Source organism: Mytilus californianus, unplaced genomic scaffold (genome assembly GCF_021869535.1).
Source record: "Mytilus californianus isolate M0D057914Y unplaced genomic scaffold, xbMytCali1.0.p SCAF_2, whole genome shotgun sequence".
Classification (NCBI taxonomy): Eukaryota; Metazoa; Mollusca; class Bivalvia; order Mytilida; family Mytilidae; genus Mytilus; species Mytilus californianus.
Genome location: NW_026262668.1, coordinates 56,045,452 through 56,062,274, shown reverse-complemented (window position 1 = coordinate 56,062,274; position 16,823 = coordinate 56,045,452). Strand labels below are relative to the sequence as shown.

Genomic DNA, 16,823 nt, shown 5'->3' with positions numbered 1-16,823 from the left:
ACTTATTCAATATCATTAGAGAACTCTAAATCTTAAATACTGAAAGCCACCTCTGATAAGTACACTGTACTATGCAAGATAATGATATAACTGGACTTAAAATACACACAACCTGTAATTAACTGCCTTTACAGCGCTTTCGTGCTTTGATTGAAATGAGGATCCTTGAAACCATTGGTTTGATGTGTAGGAAGGGATTTCGGAAGCACAAAACTTGTCTTTTTATTTTGTTTAACTAATTTGAATAAATAGTTTTTGAGTTGATATATTTCTATTACAGAATTGATGCAATGATAAAGATACAGGATGCATTAAGAGAGAATAAACCAGGGGAAGCTATTGCTCTCATTAGATCTGCCAGGTAAGAAATTAAAAATAAAGGAGAACTTATTGCTAGTATTAGATTGGCTTAGTAAGAAAAAAATGAAAGGGAGACTATGGTTATCTTTATAGTTACCAGTAATATAAAAGCAGGCATTGGGTAATGGTAATCAGCAATCATAATCAGCTGTAATCGATTACATTTTGCAATGTAATCCCATGTAATCAGTAATCATGCAATTTCTGAATACAAGTAATCGTAATTTGATCGTTTACAATGTAAAAAACAGGTGTAATCATGATTACTTTTAGATTACTGTAAGATTACATTCATATGATTACTTGCTGATTTACAAATTTTGTATATGAAAATACTCTTATTAAGGCGAAGTATACGTAATTGCACGCCTCTAGCGTGATTCGCGATAAATAAAGTGCGTCGTTAGTTACGTGAGTTATCTCCTCAACTCCAAGAAAGGAAAAATGGGCACATGAAAGAGAAATGACTTCGTGCGGTCTATAACGAATCCAAACAAGTATTCCTTTGAAATCTCAAAACTTCAAAGAAATTATCAGAATGACTCCAATCAGAAATCTGAGCATCCTATTGTGAGTTAATATGACTCTATTACCACTGTTTTTTGTTTTAGACACGCAGGAGTAGGTACACTATACGACTCGTGTTTATTTCAATAAAAAGTAAAAACGCCTAACAACAAAATTATAACCAAATAAATAAATAAACCAGTACGTGACTATTCTGCTTTTATTCGTATCAAATTCTTTAAAATTAAACTAGAATTGACCCCACAATATTTTTTGAAAAACCATAGTTTTTAATGAAATTCACAGTGTACTGTAGCGTAAAATTGTAGGTAACGAATAATTATATTGCATGTGAATTTGTGTGTTGGACTAGAAAGACGTTGGCATGTCTCGTTTTTTATGCAATTGAAAATTTTAGGACATGATTTATATGTATGTAAAAAGTATAAAAGATACTAAGGGGTAATCGACCACTAGTGCAACATTTATAAGTTGAAGAACAAAGGCAACAGAAAAAAAACCCATCAGATTCCTTCCACAAAACATTATACACAGAAACTAAGAACTGAGCACTATAACATCTCAGAATAAGTCAAATCTATGTAATCCAAATCTCAGTTTTCAAGGTGCAGAAAATAAACAGGTGTCTTCTATTCCATCCGCAATTTTTGGGGAATGTAAAATCTAAATTTAGAACCATTGTTGAAACGGAAACTAAAATTGTTTGAAATTTCACAGTGACATCATACTTTAACTTTGTTTAAACCTGTTTATTTACTTTTGACTTTATTTATCCCTTGTAATTTTTTATTAACTGTGTATTTGCATTCAGGTGTCACAGGTCAAATTTATTCGTTCATTGTGTGTTAATTTACGTTTTTTGATTGAGTTAAGCCTTCCAATTGATATTTTATAGTGTGTTTTTCTATGTTGTGATGTTATACTATTGGTTCAGAAAAGGGAGAAGGTTTGGTACCATTAAAACATTTAATCCCGCTGCAAATGTTTGCACCTGTCCTAAGTCAGGAATCTGATTACAGTAGTTGTCGTCTGTTTATGTAGTTCATACGTGTTTCTCGTTTCTCGTTTTTATATAGATTAGACCTTTGGTTTTTCCGTTTGAATGGTTTTACACTAGTAATTTTTTTGGGGCCCTTTATAGCTTGCTGTTTGGTGTGAGCCAATGCTCCGTGTTGAAGGCCGTACCTTGACCTATAATGGTTTACTTTTATAAATTGTAACTTGGATGGAGAGTTGTCTCATTGGCACTCATACCACATCTTCCTATATCTATATATGTTAAAAATAGAACATGTTATTTTTTTCTTTGTTGAATTCCAATTTCAAAGGGATAGCGAAATTTGTTTTCTTTTGTTGTGCTTTTTTTGTGCATCATTCAGAAGTAGGGAATACACTTTTGAAGTAAAATTTGTCTTCTCAAGTCTCAATTGAAGATTATGATAGAATAGAGAAAAAGGTAGGGGAAGAAGGGAGAGGAGGTGAGGAAAATAATGTATACAATGTCGGGGCCTTTTATTGCCGACTGTACGGTATGGTTGCCTGTAATAATTGCTTACATCCACTTTATTTAAGGTAGCTGGGGTGTCTAAATGTTCGACGATAGATTTTTGTTGAGCCTTCGACTTTAGTTGAAAAAGCGAGACATAGCGATCCTACATTCTGTCGGCGGCGGCGTCCACAAATATTCACTCTGTGGTTAAAGTTTTTGAAATTTTTATAACTTTCTTAAACTATCCTGGATTTCTACCAAACTTGGACAGAAACTTGTTTATGATCACAAGATAGTATCCAGAAGTAAATTTTGTAAAAATAAAATTCCATTTTTTCCGTATTTTACTTATAAATAGACTTAGTTTTTCTGCCAGGAAATATTACATTCACTCTGTGGTTAAAGTTTTTAAAATTTTAATAACTTTCTTAAACTATCCTGGGTTTGTACCAAACTTGGACAGAAGCTTGTTTATGATCATAAGATAGTATCCAGAAGTAAATTTTGTAAAAAAATAAATCCATTTTTTCCTTATTTTACTTTTAAATGGACTTAGATTTTCTGCCAGGAAACAACACGTTCACTCTGTGGTTAAAGTTTTTAAAATTTTAATAACTTTTTATACTATTTTGGATTTGTACCAAACTTGGACAGAAGCTTGTTTATGATCAAAAGCTAGTATCTAGAAGGAAATTTTGTAAAAAAATAAATTCATTTTTTCCGTATTTTACTTTTAAATGGACTTAGATTTTCTGCCAGGAAACAACACATTCACTCTGTGGTTAAAGTTTTTAAAATTTTAATAACTTTCTTATACTATTTTGGATTTGTACCAAACTTGGACATAAGCTTGTTTATGATCAAAAGCTAGTATCTAGAAGGAAATTTTGTTTTCTTCCAGTTAACATTACATTCAGTCTGCAGTTAAAGTTTTTAAACATTTATTAGATTCATAAACTATCCTTGATTTTTACCAAACTTGGACAGAAGCTTCTTACAATCAAAAGATAGTATCAAGTGCAATATTTTTATTGATTTACTTCCTCATTTTTGTTGAGCCTGCAATTAACAGAAAAAGTAGGCGAGACACTGGGTTCCGCGGAACCCTTACGAATTTTTCTTAAACTTCTGTCAAAGACTTCTGGGTCAGTGAAATTTCAAATTTCAATATAAAAACTGGAGATCACGGACCTTGTTTTTTCGTAATAATACATTGAAATTAACAAAATTTGGGTTATTTTATATTGTTTATATAGGGGAAACTTAGTTTTTCCTTATCGAGGAAACATTAAACGATAGAATTGGCTTAAATTCGATGAGAGAATTGCTTTTCATTTATACTTCTGAAATATCAAATAAAAATAGGGGGTCATGGGCTTATTTTCTTGAAAAATCCCCCAAAAGTTTAAATATACTTTACGACACTTAATGTTTTGGTAGTTCAATCTTTAAATTTCAAGTTTTAGGTATTTTGTTGTATGTTGAATGATACATTTGGTAAAATATTTTTAAAACACAAAAGTATTTTTGCAACATGACCAGAGCGGACGCTCAGAAAAAAGACATTCGATCTACCTTAAACTGTGGCAGATAGGTGTCTCATTTGCAATCATACCACAACTCCTTATTTTTATAAAGCAATTCATTTGCATAATATCAGGCACAATTTGTATGGCACTACACTAATTAAACTCGTATAGCATTACATTATTAACAGTCTCCTTGCATTACACTAGGTACATTCTAATAAAATTACACTAGGTACATTCTAATAAAATTACACTAATAAAATTACACTAGGTACATTTTTTAGCATCATACTTGATGGATACATTCTCATAACATCAGCCCTTGGTACATTCTGATACCATTACATCTGTACATTTATAGCATTACACCAGTACATTTATAGCATATCACTATACACAATGCTTTACCATTACAATACACTCAATGCTAAGGCATTCACTGGGAATGATCTGTGCTACGGGAAGTTATACCAAAAACTCTGATCTGTTTTATTTTGCTGAAATTTATATGCGGGTTCTTCTTTTGACCTTATTACAGCCATAAAAATTCTCAAGATAATATGCAGATGCAGTTTTCTTATTTTTCGGGAGTCATGCATGTGGATATTTAACAAATTATGGTACAAGAAATTATTCCCTTAGTTACTGAAACTCCAGCAAACATTATAATTATATCATAATTAAAGAAAAGGGAAAGCGATCGAGACAGGAAATTTTTTAAATAGAATTACAGAGCTGTGTCACGTTCACGTGTGTGAACCAGACAAATTAAATGGGTTTTGTGCGCAATACCTTGAATAGCACCGGAAATGTTGAGGATGAAAAGATGCAGAAAATTATATTTATTTTTTTAAAAACAAACATGCAGAAATAAGATTAAAAACAAGACGTGTATACGCGATCCCAATATTATAACCGATCATTTAAATATGTATAGAATCATTCTGTCAACGCTGTGTTAACCGGGACAATTTCAAACTCGATATTTGATTCATATTTATTAGAACAATACAAGCATTTCAAAAAAGATGTGGAACCCTGTCTAATTTAGAAAAGACGGAGTTAAAGTCTATACAGTAACTTTCCTTCAATTGCAGTATATTTATTTGCCAATTTGCATTTTTTTTGGCAGCAGAAATATCCTTAAAAATTAGTCAGTTTATTTCCTTATTACTTGATTACGCTTGAGCATTTGCAATAATTAGGAAAATGGGTTATACACACTCATGATTGTGTTACGACACTGTACGGTGTAATAGCGTTATAGAGTAAAAGTTGTGGTGACATTACACTAGACATCGATTACGTCGCCGAATATTTTTTATTTTTTCCTCTAAAAATCAAACTTCCACAGGATATAGCTTGAAAATTAGCACGGTTGCTAAGGACTTTCTTTGCACCAATGGATTTGTCGTTCATTTTTGAATTGCATATCGATTTTTATAAAAATTCTGTGGACCAACGAATTAGAAAATCTTAATAAAGTAAAAGTATCTGCCGAATTTTATGATTTTCCCTATATATCCTTTGTATTTTTGGCTCATGATGCTGTTAATTTCAACAGCTTGTATCTGAAAAACGAAAACGGTTACCCCCTTTTTTTATTTTATATCTGATGTATTTTTACAAGCAGAATCCACATGTAAAATTTAAAAAAAATCTGTGGAGTAGCTAATTACGTACACTTCGCCTTAAGATGAAAAAATTAAGAATATTAAAAAAAAATTTCACCAAAGTTTACTTTTTCATGAGGATAAAAAGTTTATAAGAAATTCTAGTAGTTGTAATTTAATTGATTACATTTTAAAGCAATCGACCGCATCCCTGTATAAGAGATAAAATTACAAACAAATGGAAACTTGAAATCAACACTGATAGTTTGACCATTGGTTCAAGTAAATATCAAGTATACTCAATAATTTTTATTGAAACGAAATTAAATCATGTTGTTGCCTTTAATACTTTTAAGTGAAGAATTTCTGGAGAATTCTTTTTGAAATGTAAAGATTTTTATTAATACAAATTTCTACATGTTAGCAAAATATTTCTGCTCCAACACACTTCAAGTTTGACAAACTTATGGGAGTACAGAAGTTAGTACTTCCCACAATAAACATGGAAGGTGAAAATATAAGCTAAATATTAAATTGAGTTTTATTGACTCTGAAAGACATTTTGAATTTCATGACCCCTTTTTTTGTAAAAGAATGTACCCCTGGCTTAATTCGTTGATATCCAAGTTTGATTTTAATCTGATACTCTTACACACACAACTAACAAATTTTTTTTTTTTTTTTGATAGGGGGGGGGGGGGTATTTATCTGCAAAGCAAATATAGTCTGACAAAAATAAACAATCATCCAATTTAATTATGTTCTTTAGGGTAAAATGAGTGAATTCTACTCCAAACAATGTAAGGTTTGGTCTATAGAATCAATGCACAACTTTTATTGTTCCCCGTGCAATGACTTGCAGGGGACATAGAAATACCAGTTGTCTGTCCATATGTCCAGTCTTGTTAGCGCTCTTTGGTGTACAATTCTTGCCAGATTTTTATAAAACTTATTATACCATGCAAGATTTTTACGCCCCCACCATAGCGGAGGGGGCATTAAGTTTTACCCTTGTCCGTCTGTACGTATGTACGTCTGTACGTCCCAAAATTGGTTTCCATTCTCTAACTTGAGTTTGCCTCAACCAAATGTTATGAAACTTATACACAATGCTAAATACCACAAAACACAGATCAAGTTTGAATTTTGGTGGTGTCACTTAAACGTTCTAGAGTTATGCCCCTTTATAATTGAAAAAATTGCAAAATTTTTAGTTTCTGTTCTCTTACTTAAGTTTGCCTCAACCAAATGTTATGAAACTTATACACAATGCTTATTACCACCAAATACAGATCAAGTTTGAATTTTGGTAGTGTCACTCTAACCGTTCTAGAGTTATGCCCCTTTATAAATGGAAAAATTACAAAATTTTTAGTTTCCATTCTCTAACTTAAGTTTGCCTCAACCAAATGTTATGAAACTTATACACAATGCTTATTACCACAAAACACAGATGAATTTTGAATTTTGGTGGTGTCACTTTAACGGTTCTAGAGTTATGCCCCTTTATAAATAGAAAAATTGCAAAATTTTTAGTTTCCATTCTCTAACTTAAGTTTGCCTCAACCAAATGTTATGAAACTTATACACAATGCTTATTACCACAAAATACAGATCAAGATTGAATTTTGGTGGGGTCACTCTAACTGTTCTAGAGTTATGCCCCTTTATAAATGGAAAAATTGCAAAATTTTTAGATTCCGTTCTCTAATTAAGTTTGCCTCAACCAAATGTTATGAAACTTATACACAATGCTTAGTACTACCAAATACAGATCAAGTTTGAATTTTGGTAGCATCAATTCAACCGTTCTAGAGTTATGCCCCTTTAAAAATGGAAAAATTACAACATTTTTAGTTTCCGTTCTCTAACATAAGTTTGCCTCAACCAAATGTTATAAAACTTATACACAATGCTTATTACCATAAAACACAGATCAAGTTTGAATTTTGGTGGTGTCACTTAAACGTTCTAGAGTTATGCTCCTTTATAAATGGAAAAATTACAAAATTTTTAGTTTCCGTTCTCTAACTTAAGTTTGCCTCAACCAAATGTTATGAAACTTATACACAATGTTTTATTACCACAAAATACAGATCAAGTTTGAATTTTGGTAGGGTCACTCTAACTGTTCTAGAGTTATGTCCCTTTATAAATGGAAAAATTACAAAATTTTTAGTTTCCGTTCTCTAACTTAAGTTTGCCTCAACCAAATGTTATGAAACTTATACACAATGCTTATTACCACAAAACATAGATGAATTTTGAATTTTGGTGGTGTCACTTTAAGGGTTCTAGAGTTATGCCCCTTTATAAATAGAAAAATTGCAAAATTTTTAGTTTCCATTCTCTAACTTAAGTTTGCCTCAACCAAATGTTATGAAACTTATACACAATGCTTATTACCACAAAACACAGATCAAGGTTGAATTTTGGTGGGGTCACTCTAACTGTTCTAGAGTTATGCCCCTTTATAAATGGAAAAATTGCAAAATTTTTAGTTTCCGTTCTCTAACTTAAGTTTGCCCCAACCAAACATTATGGAACCTATACACAATACTTATTACCTTAAAACTCAGATCAAGTACAAATTTGGGTAGGGTCACTTTTATCGTTCTAGAGTTATGTCCCTTTTTAATGTTGTATGCAAGCGTGGGCATCATCTGTGTCCATGGGGACACATTCTCCATTTATTTTAAAACTTATTATACCATAGGTTTATATCAGCAATGTCTTAAACAATTTCACAAATAAGTGCTGATCAAGAAATATTTGTTTTAGTTATTGCCCTCGGACAGATAAGATATGTGCTGTGTCGGGTACATTACAACTCAGTTCTTTTATTTTATGATGTGGTTCAAAAAAGGCATTTGATACATTTTTGGAGGGCCTAAATGGGTGCAAATAATATTCTGATGTCAATTTTAAAAACTAACAGTTATTTTCTTTATGCTGTGATCACAACTTGGCTAGTGGATCCATAATGCTGCAGGAAGTTTTTGTCTGATAATATCTAAATAGTTCTTCTGAAGGTATTTATCAGAACTATGTTTGATGACATACAATTAGTATTCCTATAATACATTTCTTCTCACTGCGTCTTATGTAATGTATGGAAGACCGGTGAGTAATACAACCTCTATGGGACCTTTAGATGTAAAAACCAAACCAAAACTAATGTTATAACATTACATTAACTGAATACCCATTGTTGTCACAGAATCATTTACAAAATTATTAGACATGTTTTTACAGAGTTGTCCAGATTGTATAGATTCTTGATTTGTATTTCCTTGTCATATTATGAACAACATGCCGTGCCCCTTAGGGAGCAGGATCTGCATTCCCTTCTAGGGCACCTTTGATCACCCTATAGTCTTTGGTGGGGTTGACGTTGCTCGGACTAGTTTTCTATGTAGTATATTTTAGATTTTTTGTTTTTTGTCTTCTTAAGGTGTTTTTTGCCATGGTGTTTTCAGTATCTCTTCGACTTGTAAGTTTTGAATGTCTCCTTGTTAACTTCCACCTCATTTTTATGGAAAAAAAATATGTATATTACAGGGAGATCTGGCCAGAACGGGATGATTTTGGATCAGAAGATATATCACCAGAAGAAGAGTTTATGGCACTGCGGGAAATATTCATGGCAAATCTACCAAGTAAGTGTCATCGATAGTCAATTTGACATATATATAAACTTTCAAAATATGGGGATTGTGAGATGGTATCTATCCATATTATTTAATCAGCCAAAAAATATGGCTACCAAAAGGAAATATGGTCTTTCACTGTCTGTCCAATCAGCCAACTAAAGGTGTAATACCACCAAATCATAGTACGTCACATCCGGTTGCATACGAAAATAGGTCGAAAAAAAATATTCCCTTGAATTTGACAGTTGTAGGTAATTGATCCTACATTTCATTGCAGTAAAACATTTCTGAGTCATAAACATATATCTTGGGTATTTCAAAGCACCATTATTTCTTTATTTGGGGTTTCTATAGAATATTTTGGAAACTTGAGGTTACATGGTTACAAAAGCTTGTACACAGGTTAAAAAAGGGGGAAAATTTGATTGGTTAACTTCCAGTGATGGTTATTTTCTTATATGCAATGAAATGTTATGTGAAATTTTTGCTATAGTACTGGACAGGATAAATCTTTACTCATGCCAAGTATTTCTTTATTTGAAACAAAGATAAATTCTGCACAATTTTTTGAAAAGTGCAAATTTAACAAAGACTAATAGGGGGAAATCAATGGTGGTATTACACCTAAAGGTTCCTTGTGTGGCACCATCTGAGAGTTGTTACTTTGGTGCAATTTGTCAAGCGATATGGCCACTATTTTAAATCCTTTTTTACATTCGAGCCTTATGAGAAATAAACCTTAGTAAATAAAATCTTTTTACTTTTAAACAAGGAGATTCCTGAACATCTTAGACTTGGCTGCTAGGTGATCGACTAAGTTAGATCCACCTTCACAGAATCATATTCAGGGTAATTGAAAGTGTTGTTATATGATTCAGTTTTGACCATAATAATGTAGGCACTAATTAAAGCTACCATCTATTAGGTACTAAGGTACTATTGTTTGTTACCATTATGTGACAATGCAATTTATAGAATGTCTGTTTTTATATGCAGTGTGTGTAAGTTTTCAGAATAGTGTCCATGAAAAGATGATTGGGTAAAACCCCAAATTTTCATGATTCATGTCTTCAAATGGGTGAAATGCCATATATATGAGTGTCATGTAAATTTTCATCATTAGATTGATTGATTGATTGTTGGTCTTTAACACCACTTTCAGCATTCTTGGTTATTTTGTGGCAGCTGGTTTTTATTGGTGGAGGAAGCCAAAGTATTTGGAGGAGACCATCGACAAGGAAACTGGCAATGTAGTCAATTAATGATCAATGTCCAACGCACCTTGATATAAATCTGGATCAAACTCATCACCTCAATGTTGACAGGTTGTGATCACTGTAGATGAACTACGTAGACCACTAGGTCACCAAAGCTCCTACACAACCTCTGTGTTGACAGGCTAATGATCACTGTAGATGAACTACTTAGACCACTAGGCCACCAAAGCCCCTTCAGATATAAAAAAATATATTTCAAATATATACCCATTTCAGTTTATTTTGATTGGATGATAAAATATACAAGAAATATTAAAAGATGATCAGTTTGAAAATTAAATCCTTGAATGTATATTCTTTAATTTTTTTATAAGAATTTTATGAACTGTCATTGTCAATAATAACAACATTGTCACCATGCAGTAATGTCATGGGTTGAACTCACAGATCCTCTCTCCTTCTTTGTGGTGTTTGTAAGGGTCAGTTGGGGTGCTTCATCACTGATAACATTCAAAGTTAAATCATTGTCCGCAAAGATAATGTTTCTATTATAAGAATCCTTCTTTCGGTTGCACTTCAGACACGATACAGTTGTCACAATTACAGCAAATAACACAACAGCCAGGGTTGTCACTACAGTTATAATTAGAATTTTGTTTATTTTATCTTCATAGTCTTTGTCCTGTTGGTTTTGAGATCTTACTAAATCTTTTTGATTTGGGACATCTCCTGGAGAGAAAGAAGAGCTATCTGTATTTTCAGTAACAGTTTCATTTATCTTTTCGAAGGTTAAAACCTTATTTCCTAGGTTCGTGGAATTTAGTAAAATAAGCGGAGATTTAGTTGTTTTTGACAAAACCTGTCCTTTTGTTGATAACACCACAGGTTTAAGGGTTGTTGGAACAAATTGGTAGGATCTTAAACTCAAAAATGTGCTACCTCGTAGTTCAGGAGGAGAGTAACACTGTAGAGAGTCAGCATTTTCAAATTTATATTTTTGCATATCAATCCATTTCCATAACCAGAGCAGACGGCGATCACAGTGAAATTGATTTCCTTCAAATTTAATGGAATGCAGTCTTGGCAAATATTTTATGATATTTGAATTAACAGTTTTAAGATTATTATCCATTAAATTGATAGCCTCAACTGTAAATAAAGACTTCATCATATCCTCTGATTCTAAAACTTGGCTGGCAAGTTCAGGACTTTCTTGTAGGTTTAGAATTCTTAGGTTAGATAGGTGTTTGAATATATTTCCTTGTAAAGCATTTACACCAATTAGTACATAAGACAATGTCAGCTTTTCTAAGTTATTAAGTTTATTGAACACATCTTTTCCCAAGTAGTTGAAATCTATTCCTGTCAGACCGAGATCTTTTAGAAGAAGCAGTGGTTTAAATGCGTTATCTGGTAACACATTTATGTTGTTTCCACCCAAATATAAACTCAACAGATTTGTCAAATGTTCAAAAATTTCTGCATTAATTACGGATATTTGATTATTCTTAATAGATAATGTCTCCAGTTTAGATCCAAATTGAAAATCGTCTTTCTGAACATGTGCTATGTTGTTATTGTCTATATGTAATTTCTTAGCATTAATAGGTGGTATTGGTACTTCAGTTATTCCATTAGAATTAATCCATAATTCCTGTAAACTTTTCAACCCTATAAACGCATCTCTTTCAATGAACTGGATTTCATTCTCAGAGATGAAGAGGTTAACTAGACTTTCAACTGGTTCAATATCTTTTTTGGTTATAGACCTGATATTGTTCTGATCTAGATACAAAAATCTGGTCATAGGTGGTAATCCTTTAGGAAATGTTTCCAGCGAACAGTTGGTCAATTCTATAAAGGACAACACATTGTTTTTGATGAAAAGACCATCTACGTCAATGACAGGGTTCCCGGTCAGTGAAATAAATGTGATCAAGCTATTATCATTAAAGGCTTTATCTTCAATAGATTTTATTCTATTGGATCCAAGCATCAAATAGCGAAGGTTTGTCATGTTTCTGAAAGATTCACTAGATACCTTGTCTATTTGATTATTTGACAGATCCAAACGTACCAGCCCGTTCATATCAGTAAATATTCCATCAATATTAGTTAGTTCATTACCTCGCAGCACAATGTCACTGATTTTATTCAAATTCCTGAAAGAATTTTTATGAATTGTATTTATCCTATTAAAACTTAAGTCGAGTATTCTTAGATTCACTAATCCAATAAAATTGTTGTAGTTTATCTGGCTTAGCGAGTTGAATCCAAGATTTAATTGCCGCAACAGTTGAACTTCTGAAAATGGATGGTTCCATAACTCTGTTATTTTATTTTTCTGTAGATCTAACGATTTTGCTGCAATAGATATCCCTGACGGTATTACAGATAAGTCATTATCTGAGCAGTCATAAGTTCGTCCATCACAATTACAGTTATCTGGACACACAGTTTTTTTACCATAGAAGCCATGGCTGCAAATTATTAAAATCAAACAGGCTAGAAGACACCTGTACATTTTCTCTCGCTATTGTTTTATGTCAATGTACATGTAGATTGACAAAACATTTATTGTACTTCTAATGAGATATCACTGATGGTATTACAGTTAAGTCATTATCTGAGCAGTCAAAAGTTTGTCTATCACACAGACAGTCATGTAGACACACAATTGTTTTACCATAGTAGCCATGGCTGCAAATTATTAAAGTCAAATAGGCTAGAATAGGACTGTACATTTTTCCAGCTATTTTAAGATGTTTACATGCACGACGGGTGAGGTAATATTTATAGTTCTCCTGCTGAAAAATGAGAAGGTTCTTCCTGATGTCAAACATGAGTTTGTTTTGAGGGTTTTAAGATGTTCATGACCATTTGAAGGAGGTATATATTCATCTTTATAAAAGAAGAGATCTTATTTTCCATGTTCAAGGCATAGAAATCATCCAATCATACATTTTCTTAAGAAGGAAGTCATGTTTGGTAAAGAAAACAGTTAAAGGGTGCTTTCTTTTTTTTTGTATGTGTAAAAAAACTTTGGTAAAAAAAAATGTCTTTGGACTTTAGCCCTCTGCCCTCAAATTCTTGGATGACCATTGGAAATCTAAAGTTGTTGTCAATTAACAGTCCACAGATCAAAATTAAAATAACAAACTATGTAAAAACTCAGAAACTGTAGATTTTATGGAAAATTAATTTTGACTGGCATCTATAGAAATAATTGACAATGGCAAAATTAAAACTGCAAATACAGGTTAAAAATATTCATTGGGACCAACAGATTTGTTATTTTATCAGTGCCAATGATTGACAGGCAAAAAACTCGAGACATATTTCTCTGACAGGGTCAATTTAAACATGGTCTCATTTTCACATCTCATTGATATATGTTAAACATATTCAGGATTAGGAATCTTCCAATCCTATATTTCCTTAAGAAGGATGTTATGCTTGGGTTAAGAAAACAGTAAAAGGTGGTTTATCTACTTGTCAGTGAAAATAATTACCGGTATAAGAAAAGAAATCTGTTAAAAAGTGTGTTTCATTGGACTATGCCCCTCTACCCTCAGATGCTTGCAAGACCACTAAAAATATGAAGGTGTTGTCAATGAACAATCATCAGACCAACATTAAAAATAACAAACCATGCAACAACATTGCACAGAAACTAAAATTTAGTTATTAAGCAAATTTATCAAGAAATAGCATCTGAAGAAAAAATTTTGAATTTTACATATTTAACTGGTAAATGAACTTTATAGTTTATGGCAGTCATTGTTACACTTTTGCAATGACAACAGCATTTGCAGGCAAGAGACAGGGTTCCATTGAACACTTTACAATTTTTTGTTTAATCAACTTGAAAAAACCTTGTACCGTCAAACGAGCTGAAACGAAGGTCACCTCTGTTAAACAAATTTCTTTTTATCCCCTCTCCAATGTGTTCCAAGCCACAATATGGAGCAGGGGACATAGAAATGCTGGGTGTTTGAACATAGTATGGTCATATATTAAAGTGCTGTCATAAGTACAATTTTTGTCCGTAATTTATGAAATTTACATCAAAGGTAATATTTTATATAAAGTTACATTACTGTATGTACATCTCAGTTTGTCAATCATTTCGATCTGCCCACTAGTTCATTGTCCAACAACTTTGATTTAATTAGCAATATTACATATGGTTTTATGTTTCTTGTTTCTCATTGGATTATTTGGTCACATGTTTTCCAATATATATTTTGTATTTTTTCACTATTTTGACATTGACTCGACGTTACTATTTTTAAAAATGATATTGATTCCATGTTACTAAAAATAGGAACAGAGTCAATATCATTTCCAAAAATAGTAACATCGAGTCAATATCATTTCCAAAAATAGTAACATCGAGTCAATATCATTTTCAAACTAAAACTATTTGCATATGTAATAAATATATAAACTAAGGACTTTCACTCAGTCAATGCGTTATATACGGACCTGTTAGATTATATTGACTTCGTCCTCTGACAATATAATCTGAACAAGTCCATTATTGATAAATGTTGCTGTCCATCAGATTGTCTTTTTCTGAATTTTATGCCAACAGGCAAGACATATCGCTGTGTCAACAGTTTATTACAAGAGTTATGTCCCTTTAAAAGTAAATTATATGGAAAATTGCATTGTAAGTACCATCATATAAAATAAGTATATAACACAAAATAATGAAAATTGTGCTTTCTGCATATAACATTGATAATAAATCTAAGACGTGAAAATAAGAATTTTACAGAATAAGCATTTACTTTAACAATAGATTATAGAGAAAAATGGTCCAAAAATTAAAAGAATGCAGAAACAGACACCCTCCACCCAGACCCTCATATATGGAGAGTGTGGTATCATTTATAGTACTTATGCTTCTAATGCATGTAATGAGAAATGATAAGCCACTTTCTGATGTCAATTAGAAGATTTCTTAATAGGTTTAAGATGTTCATGACCATTTGAAGAAGGTATAAATTCATCTTCATTCGAGATCTTTTTTTCATATTAAAAAAATAAAAAAACAAAAATACCGAACTCTCAGGAAAATTCAAAACGGGAAGTCCCTTAACAAATGTCAAAATTGGAGGCTCAAACACACCAAAGGAATGGAAAACAACTGTGAGCAAAACAAACAGACATAATAGCATAGTTGCCAATTCACATGATATTCGCATGTAATAAACGCTTTTTCGACGGTTTACACGCAAGAATTTTGTCACATGGCGTGTACACGTTTTTCATCACTTTACACGCCATTACACGCTTTTTCGTTGTTTTGATTTTTTTGTCGTTAGTGAGATCGTGATTCACGGGTGTTTTCATTAATAGACGATAAATACCGAGAATTTGGAAGTAATTGTTGAGTAGCCATTGTTTATTTACGATATGGATGAACAACAAAAGCCTTTCACTTCAGGTAAGTTTGTAAGTAGGTTTTAAGATTTTGTGACTTCTTTCTCTCAAATTCACTTTAGGGAAATGTCCAGCAGAAAGAGGTCACTTTCGGGGGTCTAAAGAACCGATTGCTAAGCGAAAACGATACGTGTGTACGTACCAAACAAGTTTTGAGTCCATGTTAAAATGAATCAAAAGAAGGTGATCCGATGGCCGAACATTATGCATTGTGCACCCTATGTTACTTTCATATTTATATTGGATCATCTGCAAACATTATCAACCATTTTCAATCATAACAACATGTGTGAGAGGATGTAACTATTTGATAAAGCATTCAATGGTATTCAAATTATAAAATATTTTTCAGTTTCAGTTTCAAATCTAGCCAACAGATTTCCACAGGCCATACGGGAAGGGAATATCACAGAACTGTTGGATCAGTTCTCAGAGTACCAGCTGTCTTCTGATGAACTACCCAGTTTTGACCAGACAATAGCAACATATATAATTTGTGGGGAGCAATGGCAGACGTAGAATACATTTTTAATGGCAAAAATAAAAACGTCATGACATTCTTTCAAAGCTTGCTATTTAAACGTTAAAGCTAATTTAGTTTTGTCAAATAACAATTCTGACTGTGAGAGAGCATTTTCAATTATAAAAAAATTTACACTGAATTCAGATCAGAACTCAATGATATATTGTGTGCCTTGTTATCATGTAAATGTAACCAAACTGGCAGTTATTTTGAACATTTGCCTAGTAGTGTTGTTTTGAAAGCAGCAAAAATAGGCCACTGTTGAATGCAATAAAAGTTTACAGTAGAATATTCTTTTTTTTATATTAACAAATTTGGATAACATGTATAATGTTCATTTTAAAAAGTCCGCATCTACATCACGCGTTTTCACACGCTTTTTGACATGTCCTGTCATGTCATGACATGATTTTTCATTGTCAGATGTTGGCAAGTATGCAATAGGCAAAAATGTCAAAAA

The 16,823-nt window shown here is 32.2% G+C and overlaps 2 protein-coding genes across 2 annotated transcripts in view; one reads left to right on the top strand and one right to left on the bottom strand.

Annotated features, from left to right (window-relative positions):
• Nucleotides 1–16,823, top strand: part of LOC127730088 (protein timeless homolog) — an 82,736-nt gene that overhangs the window by 29,363 nt on the left and 36,550 nt on the right. The window contains exons 17-18 of the mRNA XM_052238143.1: nt 281–361; nt 9,081–9,178. Of these exons, the coding sequence (XP_052094103.1) occupies nt 281–361; nt 9,081–9,178 (179 nt within the window). The remainder of the gene's footprint in view (nt 1–280; nt 362–9,080; nt 9,179–16,823) is intronic.
• Nucleotides 10,718–13,133, bottom strand: LOC127730079 (leucine-rich repeat-containing protein 70-like). The gene has a single exon (XM_052238128.1). The coding sequence runs from the start codon at nt 12,911–12,913 to the stop codon at nt 10,802–10,804; it is 2,112 nt and encodes a 703-aa protein (XP_052094088.1). The 5' UTR covers nt 12,914–13,133; the 3' UTR covers nt 10,718–10,801.